This window comes from Pneumocystis murina (genome assembly GCF_000349005.2).
Source record: "Pneumocystis murina B123 chromosome Unknown supercont1.10, whole genome shotgun sequence".
Taxonomy (NCBI): domain Eukaryota; kingdom Fungi; phylum Ascomycota; class Pneumocystomycetes; order Pneumocystales; family Pneumocystaceae; genus Pneumocystis; species Pneumocystis murina.
Window position 1 is genome coordinate 259,462 of NW_017802368.1, and position 23,509 is coordinate 282,970.

At 28.1% G+C, this 23,509-nt stretch overlaps 15 protein-coding genes across 15 annotated transcripts; 4 read left to right on the forward strand and 11 right to left on the reverse strand.

Annotated features, from left to right (window-relative positions):
• Positions 1-939: 939 nt before the first annotated feature.
• On the forward strand, positions 940-3,563 carry PNEG_03260 (hypothetical protein; the record flags this gene model as incomplete). The annotated part of the gene is made up of 14 exons (XM_007877136.2): positions 940-982; positions 1,032-1,083; positions 1,128-1,259; positions 1,308-1,365; positions 1,409-1,522; positions 1,572-1,703; positions 1,747-1,868; positions 1,915-2,126; positions 2,175-2,388; positions 2,439-2,604; positions 2,649-2,840; positions 2,883-3,059; positions 3,099-3,271; positions 3,317-3,563. The coding sequence occupies 14 exons, from the start codon at positions 940-942 to the stop codon at positions 3,561-3,563; spliced, it is 2,034 nt and encodes a 677-aa protein (XP_007875327.1).
• Positions 3,564-3,613: 50 nt separating this feature from the next.
• Positions 3,614-4,065, reverse strand: PNEG_03261 (hypothetical protein; the record flags this gene model as incomplete). The annotated part of the gene is made up of 5 exons (XM_019757752.1): positions 3,614-3,670; positions 3,717-3,817; positions 3,864-3,893; positions 3,934-3,952; positions 3,997-4,065. The coding sequence occupies 5 exons, from the start codon at positions 4,063-4,065 to the stop codon at positions 3,614-3,616; spliced, it is 276 nt and encodes a 91-aa protein (XP_019613286.1).
• A 61-nt stretch (positions 4,066-4,126) lies between these two features.
• On the forward strand, positions 4,127-5,762 carry PNEG_03262 (YbgI/family dinuclear metal center protein; the record flags this gene model as incomplete). Its single annotated transcript, XM_007877141.1, has 6 exons — positions 4,127-4,346; positions 4,395-4,468; positions 4,518-4,656; positions 4,705-4,896; positions 4,947-5,051; positions 5,104-5,762. 6 exons carry the CDS (start codon positions 4,127-4,129, stop codon positions 5,262-5,264), a joined length of 891 nt encoding a protein of 296 aa, XP_007875332.1. The 3' UTR covers positions 5,265-5,762.
• PNEG_03263 (hypothetical protein) lies at positions 5,359-5,864 on the reverse strand (the record flags this gene model as incomplete). The annotated part of the gene is made up of 3 exons (XM_007877142.1): positions 5,359-5,481; positions 5,526-5,611; positions 5,651-5,864. The coding sequence occupies 3 exons, from the start codon at positions 5,862-5,864 to the stop codon at positions 5,359-5,361; spliced, it is 423 nt and encodes a 140-aa protein (XP_007875333.1).
• Positions 5,865-5,990: 126 nt separating this feature from the next.
• Positions 5,991-8,070, reverse strand: PNEG_03264 (hypothetical protein). The gene is made up of 11 exons (XM_007877143.1): positions 7,896-8,070; positions 7,488-7,841; positions 7,328-7,380; positions 7,271-7,278; positions 7,117-7,210; positions 6,938-7,066; positions 6,838-6,889; positions 6,461-6,795; positions 6,259-6,412; positions 6,186-6,216; positions 5,991-6,143 (listed from the first exon to the last, which is right to left on the reverse strand). Exons 1-11 carry the CDS (start codon positions 7,897-7,899, stop codon positions 6,047-6,049), a joined length of 1,311 nt encoding a protein of 436 aa, XP_007875334.1. The 5' UTR covers positions 7,900-8,070; the 3' UTR covers positions 5,991-6,046.
• Positions 8,071-8,288: 218 nt separating this feature from the next.
• PNEG_03265 (hypothetical protein) lies at positions 8,289-9,773 on the reverse strand. The gene is made up of 5 exons (XM_007877144.1): positions 9,737-9,773; positions 9,601-9,684; positions 8,742-9,554; positions 8,544-8,683; positions 8,289-8,499 (listed from the first exon to the last, which is right to left on the reverse strand). Exons 1-5 carry the CDS (start codon positions 9,752-9,754, stop codon positions 8,337-8,339), a joined length of 1,218 nt encoding a protein of 405 aa, XP_007875335.1. The 5' UTR covers positions 9,755-9,773; the 3' UTR covers positions 8,289-8,336.
• A 182-nt stretch (positions 9,774-9,955) lies between these two features.
• Positions 9,956-11,041, reverse strand: PNEG_03266 (protein-L-isoaspartate O-methyltransferase; the record flags this gene model as incomplete). Its single annotated transcript, XM_019757753.1, has 8 exons — positions 9,956-10,003; positions 10,046-10,145; positions 10,188-10,269; positions 10,316-10,475; positions 10,524-10,709; positions 10,765-10,811; positions 10,890-10,923; positions 10,973-11,041. 8 exons carry the CDS (start codon positions 11,039-11,041, stop codon positions 9,956-9,958), a joined length of 726 nt encoding a protein of 241 aa, XP_019613287.1.
• Positions 11,042-11,158: 117 nt separating this feature from the next.
• PNEG_03267 (hypothetical protein) lies at positions 11,159-12,415 on the reverse strand. Its single transcript, XM_007877147.1, has 4 exons — positions 12,343-12,415; positions 11,894-12,293; positions 11,724-11,846; positions 11,159-11,678 (listed from the first exon to the last, which is right to left on the reverse strand). Exons 1-4 carry the CDS (start codon positions 12,343-12,345, stop codon positions 11,299-11,301), a joined length of 906 nt encoding a protein of 301 aa, XP_007875338.1. The 5' UTR covers positions 12,346-12,415; the 3' UTR covers positions 11,159-11,298.
• Positions 12,416-12,676: 261 nt separating this feature from the next.
• PNEG_03268 (hypothetical protein) lies at positions 12,677-13,850 on the forward strand (the record flags this gene model as incomplete). The annotated part of the gene is made up of 2 exons (XM_007877148.2): positions 12,677-13,519; positions 13,566-13,850. The coding sequence occupies 2 exons, from the start codon at positions 12,677-12,679 to the stop codon at positions 13,848-13,850; spliced, it is 1,128 nt and encodes a 375-aa protein (XP_007875339.1).
• A 52-nt stretch (positions 13,851-13,902) lies between these two features.
• Positions 13,903-14,369, reverse strand: PNEG_03269 (hypothetical protein; the record flags this gene model as incomplete). Its single annotated transcript, XM_007877149.1, has 3 exons — positions 13,903-14,028; positions 14,079-14,271; positions 14,329-14,369. 3 exons carry the CDS (start codon positions 14,367-14,369, stop codon positions 13,903-13,905), a joined length of 360 nt encoding a protein of 119 aa, XP_007875340.1.
• Positions 14,370-14,675: 306 nt separating this feature from the next.
• On the reverse strand, positions 14,676-15,664 carry PNEG_03270 (ubiquitin-conjugating enzyme E2-16 kDa; the record flags this gene model as incomplete). Its single annotated transcript, XM_007877150.1, has 8 exons — positions 14,676-14,716; positions 14,767-14,811; positions 14,863-14,916; positions 14,960-15,065; positions 15,112-15,189; positions 15,243-15,272; positions 15,459-15,534; positions 15,651-15,664. 8 exons carry the CDS (start codon positions 15,662-15,664, stop codon positions 14,676-14,678), a joined length of 444 nt encoding a protein of 147 aa, XP_007875341.1.
• A 200-nt stretch (positions 15,665-15,864) lies between these two features.
• PNEG_03271 (hypothetical protein) lies at positions 15,865-17,655 on the reverse strand. The gene is made up of 6 exons (XM_007877151.1): positions 17,480-17,655; positions 17,235-17,425; positions 16,930-17,189; positions 16,471-16,883; positions 16,051-16,430; positions 15,865-16,009 (listed from the first exon to the last, which is right to left on the reverse strand). Exons 1-6 carry the CDS (start codon positions 17,529-17,531, stop codon positions 15,899-15,901), a joined length of 1,407 nt encoding a protein of 468 aa, XP_007875342.1. The 5' UTR covers positions 17,532-17,655; the 3' UTR covers positions 15,865-15,898.
• A 47-nt stretch (positions 17,656-17,702) lies between these two features.
• Positions 17,703-18,458, forward strand: PNEG_03272 (hypothetical protein). The gene is made up of 3 exons (XM_007877152.1): positions 17,703-17,925; positions 17,972-18,067; positions 18,110-18,458. The coding sequence occupies exons 1-3, from the start codon at positions 17,723-17,725 to the stop codon at positions 18,228-18,230; spliced, it is 420 nt and encodes a 139-aa protein (XP_007875343.1). The 5' UTR covers positions 17,703-17,722; the 3' UTR covers positions 18,231-18,458.
• PNEG_03273 (hypothetical protein) lies at positions 18,426-19,198 on the reverse strand. The gene is made up of 2 exons (XM_007877153.1): positions 18,689-19,198; positions 18,426-18,645 (listed from the first exon to the last, which is right to left on the reverse strand). The coding sequence occupies exons 1-2, from the start codon at positions 18,884-18,886 to the stop codon at positions 18,478-18,480; spliced, it is 366 nt and encodes a 121-aa protein (XP_007875344.1). The 5' UTR covers positions 18,887-19,198; the 3' UTR covers positions 18,426-18,477.
• Positions 19,199-19,449: 251 nt separating this feature from the next.
• PNEG_03274 (hypothetical protein) lies at positions 19,450-23,276 on the reverse strand (the record flags this gene model as incomplete). The annotated part of the gene is made up of 10 exons (XM_007877155.1): positions 19,450-19,720; positions 19,763-19,918; positions 19,961-20,010; positions 20,053-20,146; positions 20,197-21,727; positions 21,772-21,890; positions 21,932-22,464; positions 22,509-22,683; positions 22,724-22,918; positions 22,962-23,276. 10 exons carry the CDS (start codon positions 23,274-23,276, stop codon positions 19,607-19,609), a joined length of 3,282 nt encoding a protein of 1,093 aa, XP_007875346.1. The 3' UTR covers positions 19,450-19,606.
• Positions 23,277-23,509: the final 233 nt, after the last annotated feature.

Genomic DNA, 23,509 nt, shown 5'->3' on the forward strand with positions numbered 1-23,509 from the left:
TATCCTCTCAATAAAAAAAGTAGGAGTCTTATAAAAACTTTCGGTGAAGGGTTTAGAGAAGGGTGACAAAAAAAAATACATAAAATTGTTGTTATTATGTGTTTCTCGATGTTTTTGAATAAAATTACTTTATTAGAGATGATATTTGAATGTTTGATGCATGTTTTGTTGAGTCTGATTGTCTTATTTAAAAATTGAAAAAAAAATATAAAAAAGAATTTAAGTTATACTAATTGTTGTTTTTTATAGTTTTGTGTATTGAATAAAGTTGTTTTTTTCTGCTTTTTTTTGAAAATTTTTGGAAAATATGTAATTAAAAGATAGATAATTTTAAGAAAAGTTTTTTGTAATAAAATGTTTTAACCTGTTAATTTTGCTTAAAATGAATTAAAGAAGATAGAGATATAAGTTTTGTATGTTTTCACAGTAAAATATATAGAGATTGTATATAATTATTCTTTTTTTGATTTAACAATGTTTTTATATTTTTTCTTAAAAATAAAAAAAATTATTTGAAAAACGTGATTCCTATGAATTCTTTAGTTAGGGTAGTATGTTAGAATATCTTTTTTTTCATGTTTGAATTTGAGATAAGCGACTTTTAGCAATTAGATTAAATACCACACATGAAATAATAAATCCTTTATTGTTACGCTTTAAAAAACAAAAAAAAGGACTTTACCTATAAAATTTATGAACTGTTATCATTAGTTTAGTTTCAAATATTGATTGTATTGAGTTCTTGCCGCTTTTCTTGAGTATAATCGTTCTTCTTCTTCTGTTCTAAAAGACGAAAAAATCATCCTTAAGTTTGGAAGTGCCTACATTTGCAATATATTAGTTGTTTTTATTTAGAAGCGTATTATTAGGGGTTTATTCTTACCATTTTCTTATATTGAGAGTTTTCTGTTGTGAGACGACGTTATTGCGTATTAAAGTATGATAGAACGAAGTATTCGAAATATTCAAGGGCTTTGGAAAGGTAAAACAGGACTAAAGAGGATGTTTTGCTTGAGTACTAAGTTTTTCAGGCGAAACATATGAGTTGAAGACAGGTTTGGTATCTCAATATGCTCATGAAAGGTATATAATCAATGGTTTGAAGAAATAGGCTAATAAAGATTAAGAAAAGAGGCTATTCAGCGAACTATTGCAGCTATGACTCTTGGAAAAGATATGTCTATGCTTTTTCCGGATGTTTTGAAAAACATTGCAACCTCAGATTTAGCTCAAAAGAAATTGGTTTATCTTTATTTGATGTTTGTGATTAAATGGTTTTAAAGGAGATTTTTATGGTTATTTTATAGGAATTATGCAAAATCACATCCAGATCTTTGTATTCTTGCAGTTAATACGTTTGTACAGGTAGAATTAATGATGAAAATACGTTTTATAATAGTTTGTATAGGATTCAGAAGATCCTAATCCTTTAGTGAGAGCATTGGCAATTAGAACTATGGGGTGTATTCGTGTTGATAAGATTGTGGATTATTTGTTTGAGCCTTTGCGAAAAACACTCCGAGTAGAGCATTTGAAGATGTTATATTGTATAACTGATGTAAAATATGTAGGATAGTAGCCCGTATGTTAGAAAAACGGCGGCAATTTGTGTAGCAAAGTTGTTTGATATTAATCCAGAAATGGCAATTGAAAATGGGTTTTTAGAGATTTTGCAAGAATTGATTAATGATACTAGTCCAATGGTATGGATAAATGTATGAATAGAAATGGATATAATTTTTTTAGATTGTCTCAAATGCAATTGCTGCATTGTCTGAGATTGTTGAACTATTACCTGAAATTCAGATATCAATTATTACATCTTCTACATTACCAAGGATTTTGACAATATTGAATGAATCTTCAGAGTATGAAAATGGATTTAATATTTGAGGCTTACAGGTCATTTTCTAGATGGGAACGTGTGGTTCTGCTTGGAATTTTGGCGAATTATACTGCAGAAAATATGAAAGAAGCAGAAAGTATTTGTGAACATGTTATTCCACAATTTCAACATGCAAATGTAAGTGTCGTAATGGCTGCTATACGGGTTGTTATGCGCAATTTTCCTATTATCAGCAAAGATATGGCAAAACAGATTATGAGAAAATTATCTCCATCTTTAGGTATTTTTGTTTTATAATTTTATTTTTTCACATATAATCTTTCTATAGTTACGCTTGTATCTTCTGTTCCTGAAGTTCAATATGTAGCTTTGAGAAATATAAATCTTATTCTTCAAGAATATCCTAATATTCTTGATAAAGACATTAAGGTTTTCTTTTGTAAATATAATGATCTAGAGTATGTGAAACTAGAGAAATTGAATGTTATGATAAAACTCGCAAATAAGCGAAATATTGATCAGATACTTTCAGAATTGAAAGAGTAATATGATGTTTTATTGATAGTTGATTATAATGCTAATATTTTTGAAGATATGCTTCAGAAGCAGATATCGATTTTGTTAGACATACTATTAAGATTATTGGACAATGCGCCATAAAGATTGAGGAAGGAGCAGATCAGTGTATTAATTTGCTTTTAGATCTTGTTAATACAAAGATAAATTATGTGGTTCAGGAAGTTGTTGTAGTTATTAAGGTTAAATTTAATTATTTATATTTATTGAAGGCTAACTATATAAGGACATTTTTCGGAAATATCCAAATAAATATAATGGAATTATACCTGCTATTTGTGAAAATATGTCTTTGTTTGATGAACCTAATGCAAAAAGCTCTTTTATTTGGATTATTGGTGAATATAGTGAAAAAATCAGCGACTCACGAGATATTTTGTTGTCATATATTAATTTCTTTAAGGATGAAGATATACAGGTTTTTTTAAGGTTTTTTTTTCTTTTTTCTTATGATATTAAGACGCAATTGCAACTTTTGACTGCCACTATAAAATTGTTTCTGAAAAATCCCAAAAATAACCAAGAAATTATACAAAAGGTTTTCGAAATAATAGAATCAGGATGCGATATTCCTGATATGCGTGACCGTGCTTATATTTATTGGCGTTTGCTTTCAAAGGATATTGAAATAGCAAAAGTATGTGTTTTCGATAAAAAGGCTTCTAATATTTTATAGGAGATAGTATTGCCAAGCAAAGTACCTGTTTTTTGCAAAAATATCCCTCCTAAGCTATTGAGAGAGTTGATTTGCGAATTTTCAACACTTGCATCTGTTTTTTATAAATTAATCCCTACACATGTAAAATTAGATAAGGACGGAAAAGATTTGATGAAACAAAAAGCAATAGAGTATGCTTTATGATTTTAATGGAATTTAAATAATAATGTTTATAGGGAATACATGCAAATAAACAACAGAACTCGTGCCAATTTTAAAAGAAATACAGAAAACCTTTTAGATATTGATTTTGATGCTGAAAATACAATCAACCCGGCTGATGAGTCTTATGATATTATGTCTGGTCCCTATATTCCTAACTCCATGAAACCTTCAAATGTAGATGATCTTCTAAATGCTTTTGGTTCAAACCAAGAAAAGCAAACGGATTTGTTAAACATGGATATGCTAAATTTTTTATAATAAACACTTTTTAGATATGCTATTATATATAAATGGATTTTCTATGATTATCATTTTGGTACATTGTTTTCTTTTAGTTTATTCCATTCCTCTGGTGTATAGTCTTCCTAATACATCTTAGAATTTTTTATCAAAAAAAACTTCATTAAAAACTTGAGAAAAGGCATGAAGACTATCTATTTCATTTTTTAAAGCATTATTTACGAGGCGATGACGAGCAAGTATATTCAAATTGGCAAATCGTTCTGAAACAACTATATTAAGTCTAAAAAAGATCCTAAAAAACTGATAAATATCTACTTTTACATCTAAAAGAGGTTCCACAGCCATCTGGATGTATTAAAAAAAAATAGATCATATAAATACTTACTTGAAACATCTTGAATAATCTGTTTAATATTAGCAAAGAAAAATGGCTGAAAAAATATATTACCGCTTCAACTGCATCTAAGCGTTCTTTCAATGCTTGTTCAATCTTTTTTGCTGTAATTCGTGCTGTCATAAGGGCTATTTGGATATTGATGGATTTTTTGATGGTGCTCAGGTACCGAATATCGACGACGATGAAATCTTCAAGCTGGTTAGCAACTTTGATTAGAAGTATTGAGCGATTATATCCAAGATCTTTATCAGATCTTTCATGGGATAATACAGGACTTTTATTAGAATCGCCTGTAAAAAATCCAGATCGAAAACGAGTTCTTTTAGCTATAGATCTAACTACTGCTGTTGCAGAGGAAGCACTTACAATGTATCCACCAGTAGGGGCTATTATTGCTTATCGTGAGTTATTTGTATCTATGAATTGATAATATATTGAGTGGAGTGAAGATCCTATTATTTTTAATCCCATCAAATCATTGACATTGAGTGATCCTCAACAAAGAACATTACTTCGTTTAGCAGTAAAAAAACATTTTTTAAGTATAAGTAATGTAGATGATATTTTTGTAGGCTTCAGGAATTAGTGTTTATTCTCCTCATACAGCAATGGATGCAGCAATGGGTGGAATTAATGATTGGTTAGCAGACGGTGTTTGGGATAATAAATGTATTGAAAGAACAGTCATTCTCCCTTCAAAATGTATAGAAGGTTGTTTTATTTTATGTTTTGTTTTTTTTTATCTATTAAATTGTTTAGGTGATGAAAATTTTGGTAATATGACTGGTATGGGGAGGATGATTCGTTGGAATGAGCCTATTTCAATCAGTACCTTAGTAAAAAGGATCAAGAAACATTTGAAATTAACTCAAATACGACTGGCTTTGTCGGAAAAACATAGAAAAGAGAAAGGAAAATGTATATATAAAATTGGAATTTGTGCTGGTTCAGGCAAAACATCAATACAATTAAAAGAGACAAACATCACTAATAAGTAATAGGTGGATCTATTCTGAGAAATGTACATGCGGATGTATTATTTACGGGGGAACTGAGTCATCATGATATATTACATGCAACTGAAAAAGGATCTTCTGTTATTTTATGTAAGATGAATATTATACCTTTCTTTTTATTACATATGTTGATATTGTTAAGGTGGGCATTCCAATACAGAAAGAGGGTTTTTGTCTTGTGTAATGAAAAAAAAACTTCAAGATGTTCTTCATGACGAATTTTCTGCTATGCAAGATGATCAACTGTCGTTACCAGAGGTAGTAGTGAGTGAGGCTGATAAGGATCCATTGGAGGTAGTATAAGAGTGATCTTTTTGTTGATTACAAATTGAATATGCAAACGCTTAATAATGATATTTTGATGTTTTATGAAATATTAGAATAAATCTTGGCATTATTAATTTTTTGTATCTTCTTCTGTTGGTGAATGATTTAGAGATTCCGAGAGTGCACCAATATGCTCCAAGGTTGGTCCTAACATATCAATAATAGGTTTTGCAGATTCTGCCCCATTTTTCATCTAAATTTGGTTATTTTTCGGGGAAAAAAGTCAAACTTTTCTACTTTTTGAATAATATCGGCAATAGAAAGAAGTTTCCTATAATTATCATAAATAAGCACCTTTTTTTCGCTTTCTAAATTACGTATTTCTACTAAATTAGTGGTTGGGCTTTTTTTTGTTTAAAAACCTTTGATCAATGTATTTTCCAGTTTTAATAGTTTATCTGGATCATTACGCTCGGTTTCTTTGATATATTCTTCAAGATTAAAGTTATCTGTATCTAATTCTGGTAGTCGTGTTTCAAATTCAATAGGTGTATCAAGTTTGTAAAATTCTCTTAAAGTACGCTTGATCTGATTGTTTTTACTAGGTTTTTCAGAGGTTCCTTTATAGGCATTCATTATTGTCTTATCTTCTCGGCTTATATTGTTTTAATAGCATTTCTTATCGTCTTTATAAGTAACAAGAGAATAGAAGAGGGTTAAGGGTTTTTAATACAAAAAAAAAAGATATAATATTTTATACAGGAAAAAGTGATAAAGATTTCTAATATTGAAAAAAATGGGAATGATTTTTTAAAGTATTATGTGGTTGTATTCGTAGGAATTGTATCATTACCACTGGCAGATTTTTCATAATTTGAGCCGGAAAGATATTTGACATAAGATAAGCCAAGAGGTCTATTTTTCGTTAGAAAATTATATATGATAATAGACGTTTACCTTCCACCATATTCATATCCTTGAAATTTTGCTGAAAAGAGTAAATAGAAATTATTAAAGAAAAAATACATACAGATGGCTGTTTGTGCCGTAGCAACTGTATCGAAACGAACAATACCGGTACCTTTGGATCGACCAGAAGGCTCATATTGGATTTCTGCTCGGTCAACCTTTCCAATTGTTATAAAAAGTTCGACTAAATCATCATTGCTAGTTGACCAAGGCAACTAGTAAATGTTAAAATAAAAATAAAGATCTGAGCTGATTGAATATACATTTTTAACAAAGATGGTTTCACTAGGGTCTCCATTTGCCGTTGCTCCGTCAGTAAACTCATTAGGAGGAATTGAATTTCCATAACCATTTTTGTTAAAATTTCCATGGCCTGTACGAAATCCTCCTCCGTAACCTCCTCGGAATCCTCTATTAGCAAAGTTTGGAGGACCTGCAAACCTATCTTCTCGAACCTCAATAATACGACCTTGCCAGTCATATCGATTGAAGGTTGCTTGTGCATTGCGTGCTTCTTCTGCTGTTTCAAACAAAACAATCCCGGTGCCTTTAGGACGACCATCTGGCGTTAAGTGAATATCTGCACGAACCACATTCCCTATATTTATATAAGTAATAAAAAAATACATTAAAAACATGCCTGCTGAGCGGAAAAGATCTTTGACATCTTGCCAACCGACATTAAAGGGAAGCTGATGCAATTTAAGTATTTATATGAATATTAGGATAAACAAAAATACATTTTGAATAAAAAGTTGTCGGTTATTTAATGAATTGTATGTAGTGTTTCGACTATCCCCATGAAAATTATTAAATGAACGAAACCCGCTTTGTGACGGCCCCCCAAATTGAGGTTCTTGCTCACGATCCTATATGAAAAAAATGAATTATAGATTATTTAAAAAGATAGAAAAAATACTTCGCGGACATAAACCATTCTTCCCATCAATGTTTGATTGCTAAGGGTATTAATTGCATTTTGCGCTTGATCACGTGTTGCATATTCGGCTACTCTGATATGGTGTTACTTGAAAAAAAAAAAAAAGAAAAGCAAAAATGATAAGATGTTTTACCCGCAACCCTATAAAATGAAGAAATTACAAAAAAATGACTAATAAAAATGTGCATACCTTAGACATACCATTAGGGAGCATTAAAACGTCTGCAAAAATAACTTCCCCGGCTAGAAAAGTGTAAGTAACGGTAAATATTAAATAAGTTTTAAAAAAAAATGCAACAAATAGATATTCAAAACGAATAAAACGGATCATGATAGGAAAAGTAATGTACCTTGCTTCATAAAATCTTTAAGATGATGCCATTTAACATCGTATGATAAGTTTCCAATGTAAACACGGCGATCTTGCTGAGAAGCCTCGCGAATATGATTAACCATAGCATTTCGAGCAGCTTGTCTACCATCGTAATGTCGTCGATGACCCTGTGTTACTAGCGGACTGCGTGAACGTCGTCGTCGTGAAGGTCTATGGTATGAAGGAGAATGGTTTCGTGGGGAATAAGAGCGTCTAGGTGTCCAAGAGCGAGAGCGATTATGATAATAAGGGGACCCTCGATTCCTCCGCCGGTAATCTTGCATCTGTTCGTTCCAACGAGGATTTGAAATTGATGATAGATTTTCTTCGCCTTTTCCGGACTTCCATCAGCCCGGCTCTTCCAATAACTTATATAAGGCCTTACCCATTTCATAACCCAACGATCCTACTCTCTATTTCCACTAATATTATCTATTATTTTCCGCCTTCTCTATAATGATTATTTTGTCAATACACTGATTTCGCTGTATATTGTCGTTTTTTTTTTCAGATAGTCCCAGTTTTATTAATAAATATATTTCCCTCGTATAGTTTTCAAAAAAAGGTGCTGATTTTCACCTGTTTTTGCCTGTATTTGAGTAACTATTTTTTTTTGTCGCCGTCGACCGTATCATCCGCTGGCGTTGCGACGATAGGTCATTGTATGATACTGTTTACTTAATTATTACCCTTTAAAGTCCTTCTCCCGCTTAGATATATGCCTGTATAGCTTTTGTTTTTATATAGGGTTTATTTTTGTTGTTTTTTATTGTGTTTAGATAATATTGCTATATTGTTTTTAATAATATTTTTCTTGTGTTTTTCATTATTTTTTTCCCTTAATACATAAGGACCCTTCAAAGCCAGGTCTTCGCTGCATTTTTCCAGATTGCTTCTTTTTTTGTAATGTTCTATGAAGTTCTATGTTCTCTTCTCTTTTTTTTTGTCTTAATTGTTTTGTTTTTAAAAGTTGCATATGTCTTTCATTCCTAGAATTTTTTAGTTATTTGGAGAGCTTTTATATATGATTCACCATGCTTTGGCGCTCTTTCTTTTTTTTCTTTTTTGCCATTTTAATGATTTTTTCAATAACGCTTCATTGTCTTTGACCTTTTCTCCTTGGCTTCTTAAAAATGCTTCTTTCCATGCATCAGAGACCATAATTTCTTTTTTCTAAAGCAAATGAATTATGTTCATATGAAAAATATTATATAATAGAATAGAGGTTTACCTTTTCATCGCTCAATCGACTTAGCCGTTGTTTTTTTGCCTCAAGATGACGAATAGCGCCTACCAAATCCATAGAATTATGTTTTTTTCTACTTAATTCATGTTTGTCTTCTATATCAGATTCAAAGGTTATTTTTCCATACATAAGGTCAGTTTCTTCTGATTTATTTGATATATTATTATTTTCCAAGGATTCACCGGAAAAATTTCTATGTTCGTTCGCATCATCTAATGCTTTTTTTTGCTTTATTTTTGTTGATATCATTTTTTGATCATGATTTTTTTTTTTTTTCCTTGTTTCAAGAATAGAATCCCTATTTTTCGCAGAACTATCAATCCCATTCTTGGATATCTTCCTATTTGCACGTAGTTGTTCAATGCGTGATGCTAATTTCAAACGAAGATCAAAAATATCTGGAGATTTTTCTTTTGATTTTTCAGATATTTCTTTTTTACATGTTTCTTCTTTTTTATTCTCGTTTTTTCCATTTTCCATAATAACGGTCTCCACCTTATCTTCCAAACCCTTCTTATTTACTTCGTTTTCATCTTTTTTTGAGACTTTTGAATTTACTTCAAGTACTTTGTTTTCATTTACTTTTTTTTCTTTTTTTTTTGATTTTTTTTCTTCCAATATATTTGAGAATTCACCCTTTTCATTTCCAATGCAATTAATCATGTTCAATGGCTGTTTTTTTTCATTATTTAATTCTTTATTCATATTATCTATATTTTTATATGAATCTGGATCAAGCTTTAATTTTTTAAGATATCTTGATTCTTCTTTTGTTTTTTTACGCCCTTTTAATGAATTCTTTCTGACTTTAACCTTTTTATTCTTTTTTTTTACTCAGTTTTACCTTTAGTGTTTCATTATAATAATATTTTTGTGGGATCAAAGAAATAAATGCTTCAAATTCCTTATTATTCGATTTAATACGTTCCTATTGTTTTTTATTTATTAGTTTCTTGACTTTTTGTGCCTTCTTTACTCACTTCACGGCTATTAAACATGATTCTTTAATATGAACAGGTTGATATGCTGAATCGACTATAGTGGAATCGTATAACCCAGGTTACTTAATAAAATCTTGATTAAGGGTCAATATATTTGTAGTAAACAGCACTAGTTTTTAGGAATAAATATAAATCATAGTTATTGTTAAATTGAAATAATGTTTTTATTAAAAAAATAATTTCATAAAAATATAACAATTAGAAAGATGAATAATTTTTAGGCAGATCAGTAAGTGGAACATACTTCTATGATGTAAAAATATATAAAAAGATATATATAAAACATACTTTGACTTGAGATAAACGTTTGACAGTGATACGTGAGTTTATGTCTTTATAAACATACATAATATATTGTTCGTATTCGTCTCCTACGGGAATAACCATTCTTGATTATTAGATTAATAATTTAATTTTAAAAAAAATATACCTTCCATTTTCTTTAAGTTGGTCTTTTAATGTTTGATATATCTCTTTTGCACATGCACCAACATGACAAACGTCATAAGGCCCTGCTTTTCATAAAAATAATAGATATATTGTCATTAAAATTTTTACCTTCTTTAGGATATCCTAATCGTCCATCGGCACATATAATTTTGATTCTTCCATCTTTAAGCATTTCGTAAGTATCTGGCATTTTTTTTAGATTCTCTTTAGCTTGTTCTGCGAGCTCTTTAATATGTTCAACACCAACTACTATGCCTCCTGGTTGTATCTTTTTTCATTATTATTAGTTTTTGTATGAATAGCAAATGTTAACTACCATTTTTGCTAGAAGAGCAACAAAATAACCACTTCCACAGCCAATATCCAAGGCCTTTGAACCCGGACGAAGCGAATCCTCTAACAAACATGCAGATATTGCATGCATGTGAGGTGCACTGACTAAATTATTTAATTTAAGTTTGAACATAAAAAAATATTTACTCGTTGCACCATAACCTATATACTTTGAAAGCAAAGTTAATATTAAGGTATCTTTATAAAAATATACTATTAAATACCTGTGGAGCATCTTCATATGCCATTGATGGACAAAATAACGCTCTATCTAAAATGCATCATGATCGCACCAAATCATATTCAAAACAATATAAAACAATAATATTTTTTATCTTCTATGTTGTACCTGTAGAAAGCATTGTATTATAAACTCTTTCACTCTAAATAGCTTAATTAATTTTGCGACTTCTTTTATAAATATAACCCTACCTTGATAATATTTGCTTTTTTTAAGTTTTCAATAAGTTCTATATGTGTTTTGCTGCCAATATTAATCATTTTGTATAAACTATTTGCTATTCTTGCCCTGAACAATGCCATGCCATAGTTAAAATTTTTGCAAGATGTTTAAAAGATAGGGAGGGTTTTATATATATATAATGTGGTTAAGTATTTGATGAAAAAATATATAATACAAATAAATAGATAAAATATAGTGCATGATTAATTATAATTAGGATTTTGTAAATTCCGATTATAATGAAACATGTAGAAATTGAAAGAATTGAAAGGATGCCAAAGGATTGAAAAAAGATTTATACAACTACTTCAGGTGTTTCTGTTTGTGATGCTTGGGGTGTATCTGAAGATGAAGAAGTTTCTTTGACACACATTTCAATACGTCTTGCTTTTAGGAAATCTGTAGTAGAACGAATTAAAAGAAACCAGCCAGTAATCATTAAAAGATAAGAAACAATAATATGATCTAAAGAGTCATTTTGATATGCTTGATTATCGTTTTCAGAATTAGCATCAGAATTGTCTTGATCGAATATATTATCTTTGATAGATCGCATATAAAATCCATATTGAATAAGAGTTGTTCCGAGGCCCGCTTTTGAACCATTTTTTGCTGCATGGGTCGTATGAAGTAGATATGTTAAAAGAAATCCAATAAATTGAAAAGAAAAAGATACTTGAATGAATTAGAAATACATAAATTAGGGTTATTATAAAGTACTTAGCATATTCCATAAAAAGCCAAAAATATTCCCTACAGGAAGACCATCAATAAATACTTCGTCTGCCGATATACCAGGTGCGATCATTGTATTTTCCCAATATGATGGCGTTGCATCCGCTGCTATAAAAAACGTTATTTATTTTCCAAGAAATTCAAATAAAATCTACCTGCTTGCTCATATGATGGAGGAAACTCTTCTTTCATTTGTTTTGATATATCTGGCTTAGCATTTAAATTTGCAAAAACACCATCATTTTGATTAAGTTTAGGTGTATATCGAGGCAAAAATCTTAATGCAAAAGAACTCCTATATGGCTTTCGTGTTTTATTTTTGTCCTTTACTTGCATCCCCTCATTTTCTTCTTTATTTTCAAATTCTAATGATGATTCTTCTTTTTTATTATTATTTTTATGTAAAAGATGTGTTGATGATGATTCTCCTAAATTTTCATGTCCATCTGTATCTGTAAATGGAAAAATAGATTTCATTATATCTTCTGAACTTTCATATAAAGTTTCTGTTATTTCATCATGATGTTTATCTTTATCTTCATAATATTTTTTAATCTAAATATTTTAAATGTTGTTTTTTTAGTTTTTTTTAAGAAAAACATACCATTTTTTTTATTTCTAATCTTTTTTATAAAATATACTTATTTTTTTGTGATAAATAATGCTATATTATTTTTTCTTTATCTTGTTTTATCAAAATCTTTGCTTTTTTTAGCGTTAGAAATTAATTTTTAGAATATTTAATATATAAAAAACATATATAAGTGATGATATTAAAAAATATATATTAATGATATTTTGTCTTCTATTTTATTAAATATATAGTAATTTAGAAGCAAATAGTGTATTTTTAGAAGAAAAAAGCAGTTAAATTGGATGAAATTTAATTTCTAAAAAAAGAGATTAAAATATAAAAAAATATATGTAATAGAAATACCATGAAAGATCAAGCTGGGTTTTTAAAAGGTGATCGTATAGATATTTGTTTAAATGAGAAATGTGAGTTTGTTGAAAAAGAAAAAAAGTATGAGAAAGATTTAAGTAAGAGCGAATCAGAATGGTTAGCAAAAGATATTGTTGAAAAAAATGAAAATGATTTAGAAAAGTCGAAAGAAGTGCATTGTGTTGTTAATTATGAAAAAACAGGATTTCCTATAAGCAAAAAGCTTTTTTGGAAGTCATTAGTTAAACAGTATGATGAATCGAACAAAAGATTAGAAAAAGAGTTCCTTTTGAGTGAAGAAATTAATGAAGGGAATATGAAAAGAATTTCTAAAATGACGCTTGAAGAAATTAAAGAAGCGAAAGAAGAATTAATGGAATCGTTAAATCCTGAATTAATTGAAAAGTTGATGTATAAGAAAGGACTGGATAAAGATGTTAATGATGTCATGAATAAAAAGAAAAAGGTGCATTTCTCATGTGATGATCAGGATAGTTTAGGTATGGTATCAACCTTTAATGAGAAGAAGGAAGAAATGGCATCACCATCGATTGATATACATTTCCCAGTTCCTCCATTTGAAGATTTAGATCCATCGTCGCCTGATTTTTTTAAACAGCTTCATTCAAAATATTTTCCTAATCTTCCTGAAGATCCATCAAAACTTGCTTGGATGATGGCGCCGACAAAAGATGAAGATGAAATGGACTATCACGAATCTATGACCGAAATAGCACCTGAATCTATACGTTTTGATTTTAATGCAAACATACTGTCTCCACGTGTTTCTAGAGAAATCCCTATGTATATAGGATTGCATCATCATGCAAATGCTCCTGTAAGGATTTCTTTAATATATTTAACTAATGATTTAACCGTGTTAGTTGGCAGCAGGGTATTCTATACCAGAGCTGGTTCATCTTTCACGTTCAATGTTTCCTGCACAAAGATGTATTGCCATATTGATTCTTGGAAGAATTATGTATAAGCTTTCAAAATATACATATGGCTTTATAGTGACAGATGCATTAAAAAATGTGATGAAAAAATCAAATGCTATGGAGAGTTTAATTGATGCTGCAAGTGAAAAAAACCGTCATTTAAGTGTAAAATCATATGCTGAAGAAGCCTTATATCTTTCTAACTGCGAATCAAATAATTTTGTGTAAAAGTAGTTCTTTTGTACATATAATAGCTTTGTTTCATTTTGTTATATACTATTTATCTAAAACCAAACCACTTTGCAAATATTGAAGATAAAGAAGGTTTAGGCTTAATTGATTCGATTATTCTCTGATAATAATTAGGATCTCTTGGTGGATGAAGCATTTTTTTAGATAATGGAAACTATTTACTTAATTAATATCTTTTTTTCTTGAAATTTTTTATTATTTTGCCTTTAATTTATATTTATTGCTTACTAAATACTGTAATGCAAGATATTGATCATGAGATTCGTTAATATTTTGTGCTGAATCGTTTGATTCTATACTTTTTTCCTTTCCATTTTGTTTAAAGTAATTATAAGTTCTTTGACGCAAAATAATTTTTAAATTAGCATGTGGTCTTAAAATATCATCTGGTATTTTCCTATATATAAGATTTATTAATAAAATTGATAAGAAATATGTATAAATAAGGCCTTACTTGATCAATTTTAAGATCTCTCTATAAGTGGGCTTCTGCATCGTCTTCAAGATATTAAGATCAAAGGCTTTTTATATATAAAAGATAATAAAATAGAAAATACAATAAAAATGATAAAAAACAATATAATGAAAATATTTATTGAAGATAGGTTTATATCTATATTATTTGGTAAATAGAGACCATATGGATGATAAGGTAAAAAAGCGAATCGAATATGAAAGCAATAATCGAATTTTAGAAAAATTAGGATACTATAAGATCCTAGAAGGATAAAGAGGTGAGAAGGAATTTATTAAATAAAGAACCTTTTCAATGATAAAATGGTCTATCGATAACGCTTTCTTTTAAATAGCATATTTGCGTGTCCACTCTTTAGCAGTTGCTTCTATAAGATAATAAATAAAAAAATAACTGTATAAGATAAGAATAGTATACCGTATCTTGACCTGTCAGATTTATAGACATGTGCAATTTCTGGTACTACAAATGATAATTAAGTATAATCATGAAATATTAAAAAAAAATACTTACCAAGTGGGTCGTCAGGATTTGGATCGGTAAGCATAGAACAAATTGATAAAAGAACTATTATATATAAATAAATAAATAAAACATGATAAATTTATACCTTTAGAAATTGTTAATGCTGGTGACCATTGATCACGCAAAATATCTAGACAAATACTCCCATTACTGTTAATATTTGGATGATAAATTCTTGTTGTAAAATTGACCTACAATATTATTAGAAATTTTTTAATATACAAGATACTATAATACTTTCGGTGGTTTAAAAGGATAATCAGTCGGGAAATGAATAGCTAAAAAAAAAACCCCTCCTGAATATGGGCTATCCCCCTAATCATTGTTAAATTCATTTATATACTATGTAGCATCTAATATTATCATACTGGGCCAAGAATTGTTGCTTGCCAATGAAACTAGTACATATATTAGTATATAATTAAATTTTGACAACATAATTGCTTCTTTTAATGAATAATTCATATAGGTGCATCTCATTCAAGCCCTTTCATGAAATTTTAAAATAAAATATCTATGTTATTACATAGATATAGTTTAATGATGATAAATATGCAATATGTCTTTTTCACTAAAAAACTTACCAAATCGTCCCCTATTGGCCCTGCACTACATGATGATGGGGGATCTCTAGCAAGATCCCCAAGTTCTTTGTTAATCCTATGTTTTCAAAGTCAGCATTGCACTTTTTCTTATATTTTTCTTTATTTTTTCCTTCAACTGTTTTTTTTATATATTTCAAATATACATATATATTATCTTGTTTCTCAACATACCTTTTCAAAGCCATCTTAAAGTTAAATTTCTTTTGATATTTTTCCTATAAATTGTATTTTTTTTTTCGTTTTATGTTTTTTTTTTTCTTTTTAGTTTTTTCGAACCTTGTTTTACGGTTTTTTATCTCCTGTTATTGTTATGAACACATATAAATGTATATATAAAATATATAAGAAATGAATATGTATTGAATGTATAATAATTACACTATTTTAGCGTAATTAGTAATAAAAATAAAGTGAAAGAATTAATCAAGAAAATCATCTTCTGCTTCTACGATTTGATTTTCGATACGTTTGCGTGCAGATTCAGCATTTTCAATTTCATGTTTATGAATATTCATGGGAAATCGCATTGCCTGTGAAAATTAGAGAGAAGTTTATGTATAAAAAAGTTTACTTTGATATTAGATGCATGAAGATTTAAGCAAAATAAAATTCGATCATGAAAAGCAATTTGTGGTTCATGAGTTGAATAGATATCAGGGACTTCTTTACTTTGCATGTATCCTTTTTCATGTTCTAAGCTTGCTTCTACGACACCATCACGAATGGATTTTGCAACCATATATTCGGCAGATTCTTCAGAATCTAGATGCAATTTTAAACATATATCACGTAAGGATATTCTTGAGTAACTAATTGACATCATTCGTATACCAGTTCTGAGTACATTTTGACGTAATCTTAATATAAGACTGGATGTGCCATCTAAACGAAATTTATTGCCATGTTTATTAAAAGCATCAGTAAAAAGGGTGATATCGCCTTTTCTTACAGCTGAAATGTTTAGTTTTACCTTTTTTCTTAATAAATATACCTTGTACGATCTGTAAATATGGAACAAGTGCTTTTTCTAGCATAGGTTGCCGGAAAATAGATCTCTCAGGAATACCACCCATTAATAAATCTACAATGATGTTCAATTTGTGTGCTGCTTGAAGAAAACCAGCTGCTTTTGCTCCTTGAGGTGCTTTTCGAATTGCATTTGTAAGATGAGAATGTGCTGATGTATAATCTAACTGAATCGCTCTAATTCTTCCTAGATAATACAAATATCGTGCAATAAGGTTATTTGTTGCAAATTCTGGAAAGTTTATTTTTGATACTAAACGATCCGCTTGATTATACAAATTATAATGAAGATAGTTACGAAGCAAAAGAATAATAATCATTGAGGTAGTCTCGTTATCATGACGCAATGTTGCTGTTCTTTGCGCTTTTAAAATAGTTCTATATTTATTAGTTAATTCTTTTTTACATCAAAATTAAATCATACGGTCTGATTTCTGAAAGTTTTCCTTGCATTTCCCAAAAATATGAATAATAAAAGTAAATTTTTGCTGAAATTCTATCCAATGATCGTCGATTAACTGTCTGAAGTTTTTCAACAAGTTCTTGAGAAAAAATTGCTCCTTTTTCATATTCTTTTGTATCTAACAAATATATTTGTATAATTAAATGTATATAAATATCAATTTCCGGTGCTATTTCCTTATTTTTTTCCCTTGAATTATTTGAATCCATCTCATTTGTTTTCTATTCAAAATTTAACTTAAAATATTTAGATCCCAAAAAAAAAACCATTTTTATGATATTTAAAAGATAATCCTTAGTCTTCTCTTTACCTTTATATATATTTCTTATCGTTTCCTTAAGAATCTCTCCATTTAAATGTTTTCTTAAAAAAAACGTTGTTCGTAAAACTTTTGAAATCAAATATGGTTCATATTGTTCTACTGCTTGCTCTAAAAGATAGATATTTGACTTAATTTCTTTTAAAAATAAATTTTCTATTTATAAAATATAGGAATACTCTTCTATTTTACCTGAAATAGTTGATGATTCATCATACACTTTATTCTTTGTTGAATCTGTCATTTCAAATTTTAAGTAATTCTAACTTTATTTTCTAGTTTTTATATAAAATTTTTGACGGAACTTAATATTTCTAACTATTTTTCTTAAGAAATCTGTGTCTTAGTAAAAATTGACTTAGTTCTTATAATGACGTCTTAAGGGCTGAGATAGTTGTCATCGATAGACGACTACAAAATATTAAGTATAATCTGATGAAAATTGAGGAGTATTTTCCAAGTATCGAGCAGGCAATTGAGAGTATCGGATCTCTAGAATTCGACTATCCGAAGCCTTTTACGAATTCTCTGTTGAAATTGCAGGATATTGTCATGCTTATTCGAGATGCAGAAGCTCATGAGAGTCGGTTATTTACGCTGGAAAAAGGGAAGAAAGAGCCTCAGAAGAAGATCTTTGGGTTTGTATTTAGTTTTTTTTATTTTTATGTGTTGAAAGATTGTTAGACAGACGTTGGAAATGTCGGTAACTCCGTTAAAAAGCAAAGAACCACAGTCACCGGAAATATTGTTAGCAGCAGCACAAAAACTTCTAAATATATAGTATGTATTTGTTTGTATTGGATGTATTTGTGAATTGAAAAGTCATTTCCCAGAGATAGAAGAACGAATTGTAATGCTTCTTGAAAAAAATCGTAAACATCTTGAAAGTATAGAAAATTTAGAAACAAAGATTGATTCGGTATATGAATATATGTTTAGTTGAAGTTTTTAAGGCGTTAACAGCAGCGTATGCAACTGGATTTGCTTTTAACGAATAATGATTTTGATTTTCAAGATAAAAATGAAATTATAACCGATGAAATGATTCAAGAAGAAAAGGAAGAAGTAGCAAGATTAGAATATGAGTTAGAATTAAGGAGTAGGGAATTAAAAGGGATTGAATAGTTTTATTTTTTGGGTTTAGAAAGTGATTGTATTTTTACATAATAGATAGGGTTATTTAGTTTATATTAGGTATTTTTACATCCTTCAAATTTTATTGTGTTTATTATTTCCTTTTTTAAAGGTTTATTCCTTTCGAATTCTTGTCTTTTTTTAATACTTGATAAATAATGATTATATAAAACAATTTCCGCAATGGCAATTACTATACCAGAACTTAGGGCTGTTATTATTCTCTAAATGATAGATAAGTTAATCATATAACGACTACTAATATACCATTGGTATAGTCCAATTTTTACACCATATCCAGATGGCAACTATAATACTAAAAATTGACACAAGAATATTAATTATTGTAAATATTTGATTTTTAATTAACCGTAGTTCATTTTTACTGAGTTCTTTGTTTTTATAATATGGATCCTGTATACCTATAAGTCTTTGATAGTTCATTTCTTCTGCAATAGAATGCATTTTTAATAAATGGTTTTGTTTTGGATTCTATTTATATTTAGAAAATGGCTTAAAAAAGAGATAAAATAAGCATTTTTGTGAGTTTTTTTCTCATGATATATATGCGTTCCTCTCAAAATATAGTCTAGACTGTCTTTTTTTTCAATATCATGATTTATATTTTTTAAAGTTGTTGAAACATCTATAATCACAGAGTGAGGAATAAAGTCACTTTTTAAATATTCTGATATATCTTTTTCTATATTTAATGACGAATATCTTTTTAAGGCTTCTTTAATTCTTACTGTTTGAACAAGAAGAACCATATTATTTCGTTTGATAGTGTCGTAGATATTTTATCTATAAAAAATCTAAATGGAATAATAGTAAAATTTAATATGAAAACTAACTAATATATTAATTATTATTGATATTCGGATATATTAAATATTTTTTAAAATAAGTTAAATGATATAAAAATTTTAAGACATTTGTCATAATACCTTAAAGTATATTTAATATAATTATCCAATATTTTTTTATAGAATAATGAATGATTTTTAAGTTAAATTTAGATTATACTTGCTCAACTGAAATAATTTATCATGATATTTCAACAAATATTTTTGAGATTAAATATGCTTTTTTGTTTAGATGTATTAATATCTAAGAAAATATGATGAAAAATCTTTAATATTGGCGTTTTCCAAAATATTTAAATGTTTTAAAGTCTTATATAAATTATTGTATATTATTTATATAATGTAGATTTTGTATGTCGATTTTCTTTACAAGATTATTACCAAGTCTTTCTATTTCACCAAGCATAGACAAAATATTTCCATGTACCATATTCTTTTAAGAAAATTAGTTTTAAATTTTTAAAAAAATATATACTTCATCATTTGTTGTGGCATTTTGCAATGGCATAGATGAAAATCCTAAATTTACTTTCCAAGATCTTGCTGAAAGGATATGAGGATTTATAACACCTGCAATTACGGATTTTTGCAATTTATTATAAAAAAAGATAAAAGAATCACCATAAATATCCTAAAAAATATCAGAAATTTATAATAAAAAGAAATACTAAACCTCAAGTTGTCTTACAAACATATCAATTATATCAGGTTCAGGAAATATGACTATTCAAATATTAAAATATTTAAAAAAATTGGTTTCATTACTTTCTTGGAATATTTTCGAATTTTCTATTATTTCTGAAGCTTTATTAAGATAAATAAGGAAGTCAAAATCCTTTAAAGAAGGAAGGAAGGCTTTCTTCAAGAAGTTAGTTAGACTATATTTCAAAGATAAATAATGTTGCTAACGCGAATATTTTTTTCATCCATTTGTTTTAGAATATGCAAGGAATTTTTAGCCAATAAAGTAATTCTTCCGGAAACTGAACGACTAGGTTTGTTCCAGATCCATGAATAATAATTATTTTCATAGTTACATGTAATATACATGGCACCGGAATTGATTCCTGGATCTTGCTTTCTAAATGTTGAAAATTGATTTTGTATTATCTTATAAGTTTCAGAAGACATATTCTCTGAAAAGTCAATTATTAATGGACTCGATCTCCAATCCCATGATGCAAGCATGGATAAACATCTAAGAAAGCCAGTATTCGCTGTAGCTGGTGGAGGCCAAGGTGCTGAATTGATAAATATTTTTGCGACAACAAGTTCAATTAATACTTCTGGAACATGAAATGAAAGTAAATGGGAATGAAACCATTTTTTTGTTAAACGAATAGAGAGTGATAATGCTTTGAATTTATGGCAAAGATCTTGAAAAATCAACGTATGATTTGGTTTCGATATATATGTTTCGTCGTATAATTTTATTCCTCTCTTTAGTATACTACGTTGATACTGAGAAACTTCTCCATTTTTTAAGTCTTTTTGTAGGAGAGTTTTTTCCCTGTCATGATGAATTCTTAAACGAAATATAAGATTTTTATATTTAATATCTAAAAATCCTAAGTTCAAGCATTCTGAATCTGTATTTTCTAAGCCAACTCTTGAAATTATATCATTGTTTTGAAAATATAATTTTTCTGACAATTTAATTAAAAACGCAAGTTTAGTTCTTTGAATAGCTTTAAGATCATCTGGCCAATTTCCCGAGCTTTCAAATCGAATAATAATATCACATGGTTCTGAATAATATTTCTTAAAATCATTAGATTCTGAAAAGAAAGGAAGGTTAATAGCTGTATATCTTAAAAATTCATTGGACGGTATTATAGAAGATATTTGAAGTGGGAAATTCTCAATACTTTTTATTTCTTTAGCTAAGGAGTCAAATGCTATTCTTATTTGTGAAAATTCTATTGGCCAGTACGTTTTTGGAAAATTAATATATTTGTCATATTCAGGTCCAAAAAAATGATATGTTTCAGATATGTTACTTCCAACATAACGATTAACAGCGAATTTTATAATATCTTTAATAAGCCAAAGTTTATTTTCAACGTTCCATACTACACTTTCTAAAATATTTCCATCTTTAAATCTTCGAAGCTCTGATTTTTTTCCCCAAAATTGTTGAAACTCTTTAGTTGCATTAATATCTTGAGGAGATGGGCCACGTTCTACAATTTTTTGAGAATTTTCTTGGTCAATAAGAATCCCTATATAGATTTCATTTGATATTATATTTGAAGGAAATTCTGTGTCTATATTCCATATTATGTCATTCGAATGTACTATTGATGTTATTTGAAGTATTCTGTTCCCAACTGCTTTCTTAATAATGTCTATGAGTTTTAATATAAAAGACGTTTCCTTTAATGAGACTTCATGTAAATAATCCTTCGATAATTCTTCCCAATTTTGAGGAATAAAAACTCTTAGATTATCAAAATTTGCGTTAATAGTAGAAAACAAATATACTTATAATAACAATCAAACTGTAAAGGAATAATATCCACTCTTTCGAGAAAAATTGATTTGAAATTATCTTGAGAAGAATCATTCAATAATTTTAATGTAATCGATGCATATAGTTGTATCTAACAGCAGTCAATATAAAATTGAACAGTCTTTTTAATACTAATTGGAAATCAAAATATGATAATTTCTGTAAAATATTTATATCATTAAATGTAAAAAAACCTGGTTTTTTTTTTGATAAATCATTGATGAATTTTCCTGAATTCATATATATTGGATTTTCTAATAGATTTTGTGTTGCTAAGAATTGAAGAGTGATTTTAAAGAGATGATAAGAGCTATATTGAGAAAATTGATTTTTTTTATGTTGTAAATGATATGCCATGATTATATTCCATTCGAAACTACCAAATCCATTCTTTTTAGAATTAAAACCTCTTTTTTTTAGCCATATTTTTCCCAATATAGATGTATCCCTAAATGCTGGACATGATTGTAAACAAGTATATTGTACCGTATGATGTTGGTTTATTGTGCAATCGGATAGAATAGAAAAGTTATAATTAGGAGTTGGACAGTCTACAGATGCAATACAGGATTTATTTGGAGAAAGTTTGCTTGATTGAAATACATTTTGAGAAATAGATGGAATAATAAAAATATTCCATTTTTTATGATTATGAGTTTCATTATCTAATAAATTTAAAATAATGTTCTTGAAAAACATTTTTAAATACCTTTTATATACGATATTACTATTATTGGCTTTAATTGATCTCTATTGAAAAGTTGAAATGATAGTTTTCCTCTAAATTCAGGTGATTTTTTTATGCCTTCAGCAAGGCATGCTAAATAGTATGAACGTTTATAAAAATAGCGATAATTCATATAGTCTTTTTTTTGAAATATTTTCTTTTTTTTTAAGTACATGTTAAAAATTTGAAAATATTACCTCTGGAATTTCAACTGCTAAATCAATGTTCAGACTATCTTCTTTAATAGACGTTCCTAATGAAAAACTTCCTATAATAGTAATAGATGTTGGTTTACTGTATGAAAAGGTATATTTCACATCTTTAGAGGGTTTTGGTTCAGGAAATGGTATACAAATATTAAATTCCTTCATTTCTTCTATAATGAAATTTATCTAAAACAAATTAATACTTGTTTTTAAAAAAATATTTATTTACATCATTTTCTTTTTTGTTTGGTATGTTTTCTATAATATTTTTAATTTGATATATATAATTTTGTATTTCTTTTATATCATTTGAGTTTAATCTTGTTTCATCTAATAAATCATCTATCTGTAATTTAAAATAATTTGATTTAAAGAGACTTTCATTTCTTTGAAATTCTTCAATTTCTTTTTGACTAAGAAATTTTTTATCTTTTTTATTTTTTATAAAATCTTTTTCATGACCTGATACATGGTTTTCACTAGTATCTGTATCAAATCCTTGAAATGTATCATCTGATTCTTCATCTTCAAACTCGCTTGACATTTTTTTTGTATTTTTCTTAATTATTTATCATCTACTTTTTTAAATTAAAGACTTGTATTTTTTCACAACATTAATTGCTTTTATTTGTTTTATTTGTTTTTATTATTATTAATTTTAAAAAATATAAAGGCTTTAAACAATCTTCTAAATTTTTTTAGCTTTTAACAATAATCGTTTTTTTAATGAATGAAAATATAAATTTGCAAAACTCTTATATTATTTCTACCTAGCAT

Bases quoted from the DNA above. Each gene is read 5' to 3' on its own strand.
- PNEG_03264 (XM_007877143.1), bottom strand. The intron at 7,067-7,116 runs GTATTTTTTCTA...TTTTTCATATAG, and splicing joins GAATGGTTTATGTCCGCGAA to GATCGTGAGCAAGAACCTCA. The intron at 6,413-6,460 runs GTATATTCAATC...AACATTTACTAG, and splicing joins AAACCATCTTTGTTAAAAAT to TTGCCTTGGTCAACTAGCAA.
- PNEG_03265 (XM_007877144.1), bottom strand. The intron at 8,684-8,741 runs GTAAACCTCTAT...CATTTGCTTTAG, and splicing joins GTCGATTGAGCGATGAAAAG to AAAAAAGAAATTATGGTCTC. The intron at 8,500-8,543 runs GTGAATCATATA...AAAAAATTCTAG, and splicing joins AGAAAGAGCGCCAAAGCATG to GAATGAAAGACATATGCAAC.
- PNEG_03267 (XM_007877147.1), bottom strand. The intron at 11,847-11,893 runs GTAGATTTTATT...CGTTTTTTATAG, and splicing joins TCCATCATATGAGCAAGCAG to CAGCGGATGCAACGCCATCA. The intron at 11,679-11,723 runs GTACTTTATAAT...AATTCATTCAAG, and splicing joins CTTTTTATGGAATATGCTAA to TATCTTTTTCTTTTCAATTT.
- PNEG_03271 (XM_007877151.1), bottom strand. From the start codon at position 17,531: ATGACAGATTCAACAAAGAATAAAGTGTATGATGAATCATCAACTATT. The intron at 16,884-16,929 runs GTATGATTTAAT...TAATAAATATAG, and splicing joins AAACTTTCAGAAATCAGACC to AACTATTTTAAAAGCGCAAA. The intron at 16,010-16,050 runs GTAAACTTTTTT...TAATTTTCACAG, and splicing joins TTCATGCATCTAATATCAAA to GCAATGCGATTTCCCATGAA.
- PNEG_03272 (XM_007877152.1), top strand. From the start codon at position 17,723: ATGAAAATTGAGGAGTATTTTCCAAGTATCGAGCAGGCAATTGAGAGT. The intron at 17,926-17,971 runs GTTTGTATTTAG...AAAGATTGTTAG, and splicing joins CCTCAGAAGAAGATCTTTGG to ACAGACGTTGGAAATGTCGG. The intron at 18,068-18,109 runs GTATGTATTTGT...TGAATTGAAAAG, and splicing joins CAAAAACTTCTAAATATATA to TCATTTCCCAGAGATAGAAG.
- PNEG_03273 (XM_007877153.1), bottom strand. From the start codon at position 18,886: ATGCATTCTATTGCAGAAGAAATGAACTATCAAAGACTTATAGGTATA. The intron at 18,646-18,688 runs GTATATTAGTAG...TCTATCATTTAG, and splicing joins AAAATTGGACTATACCAATG to AGAATAATAACAGCCCTAAG.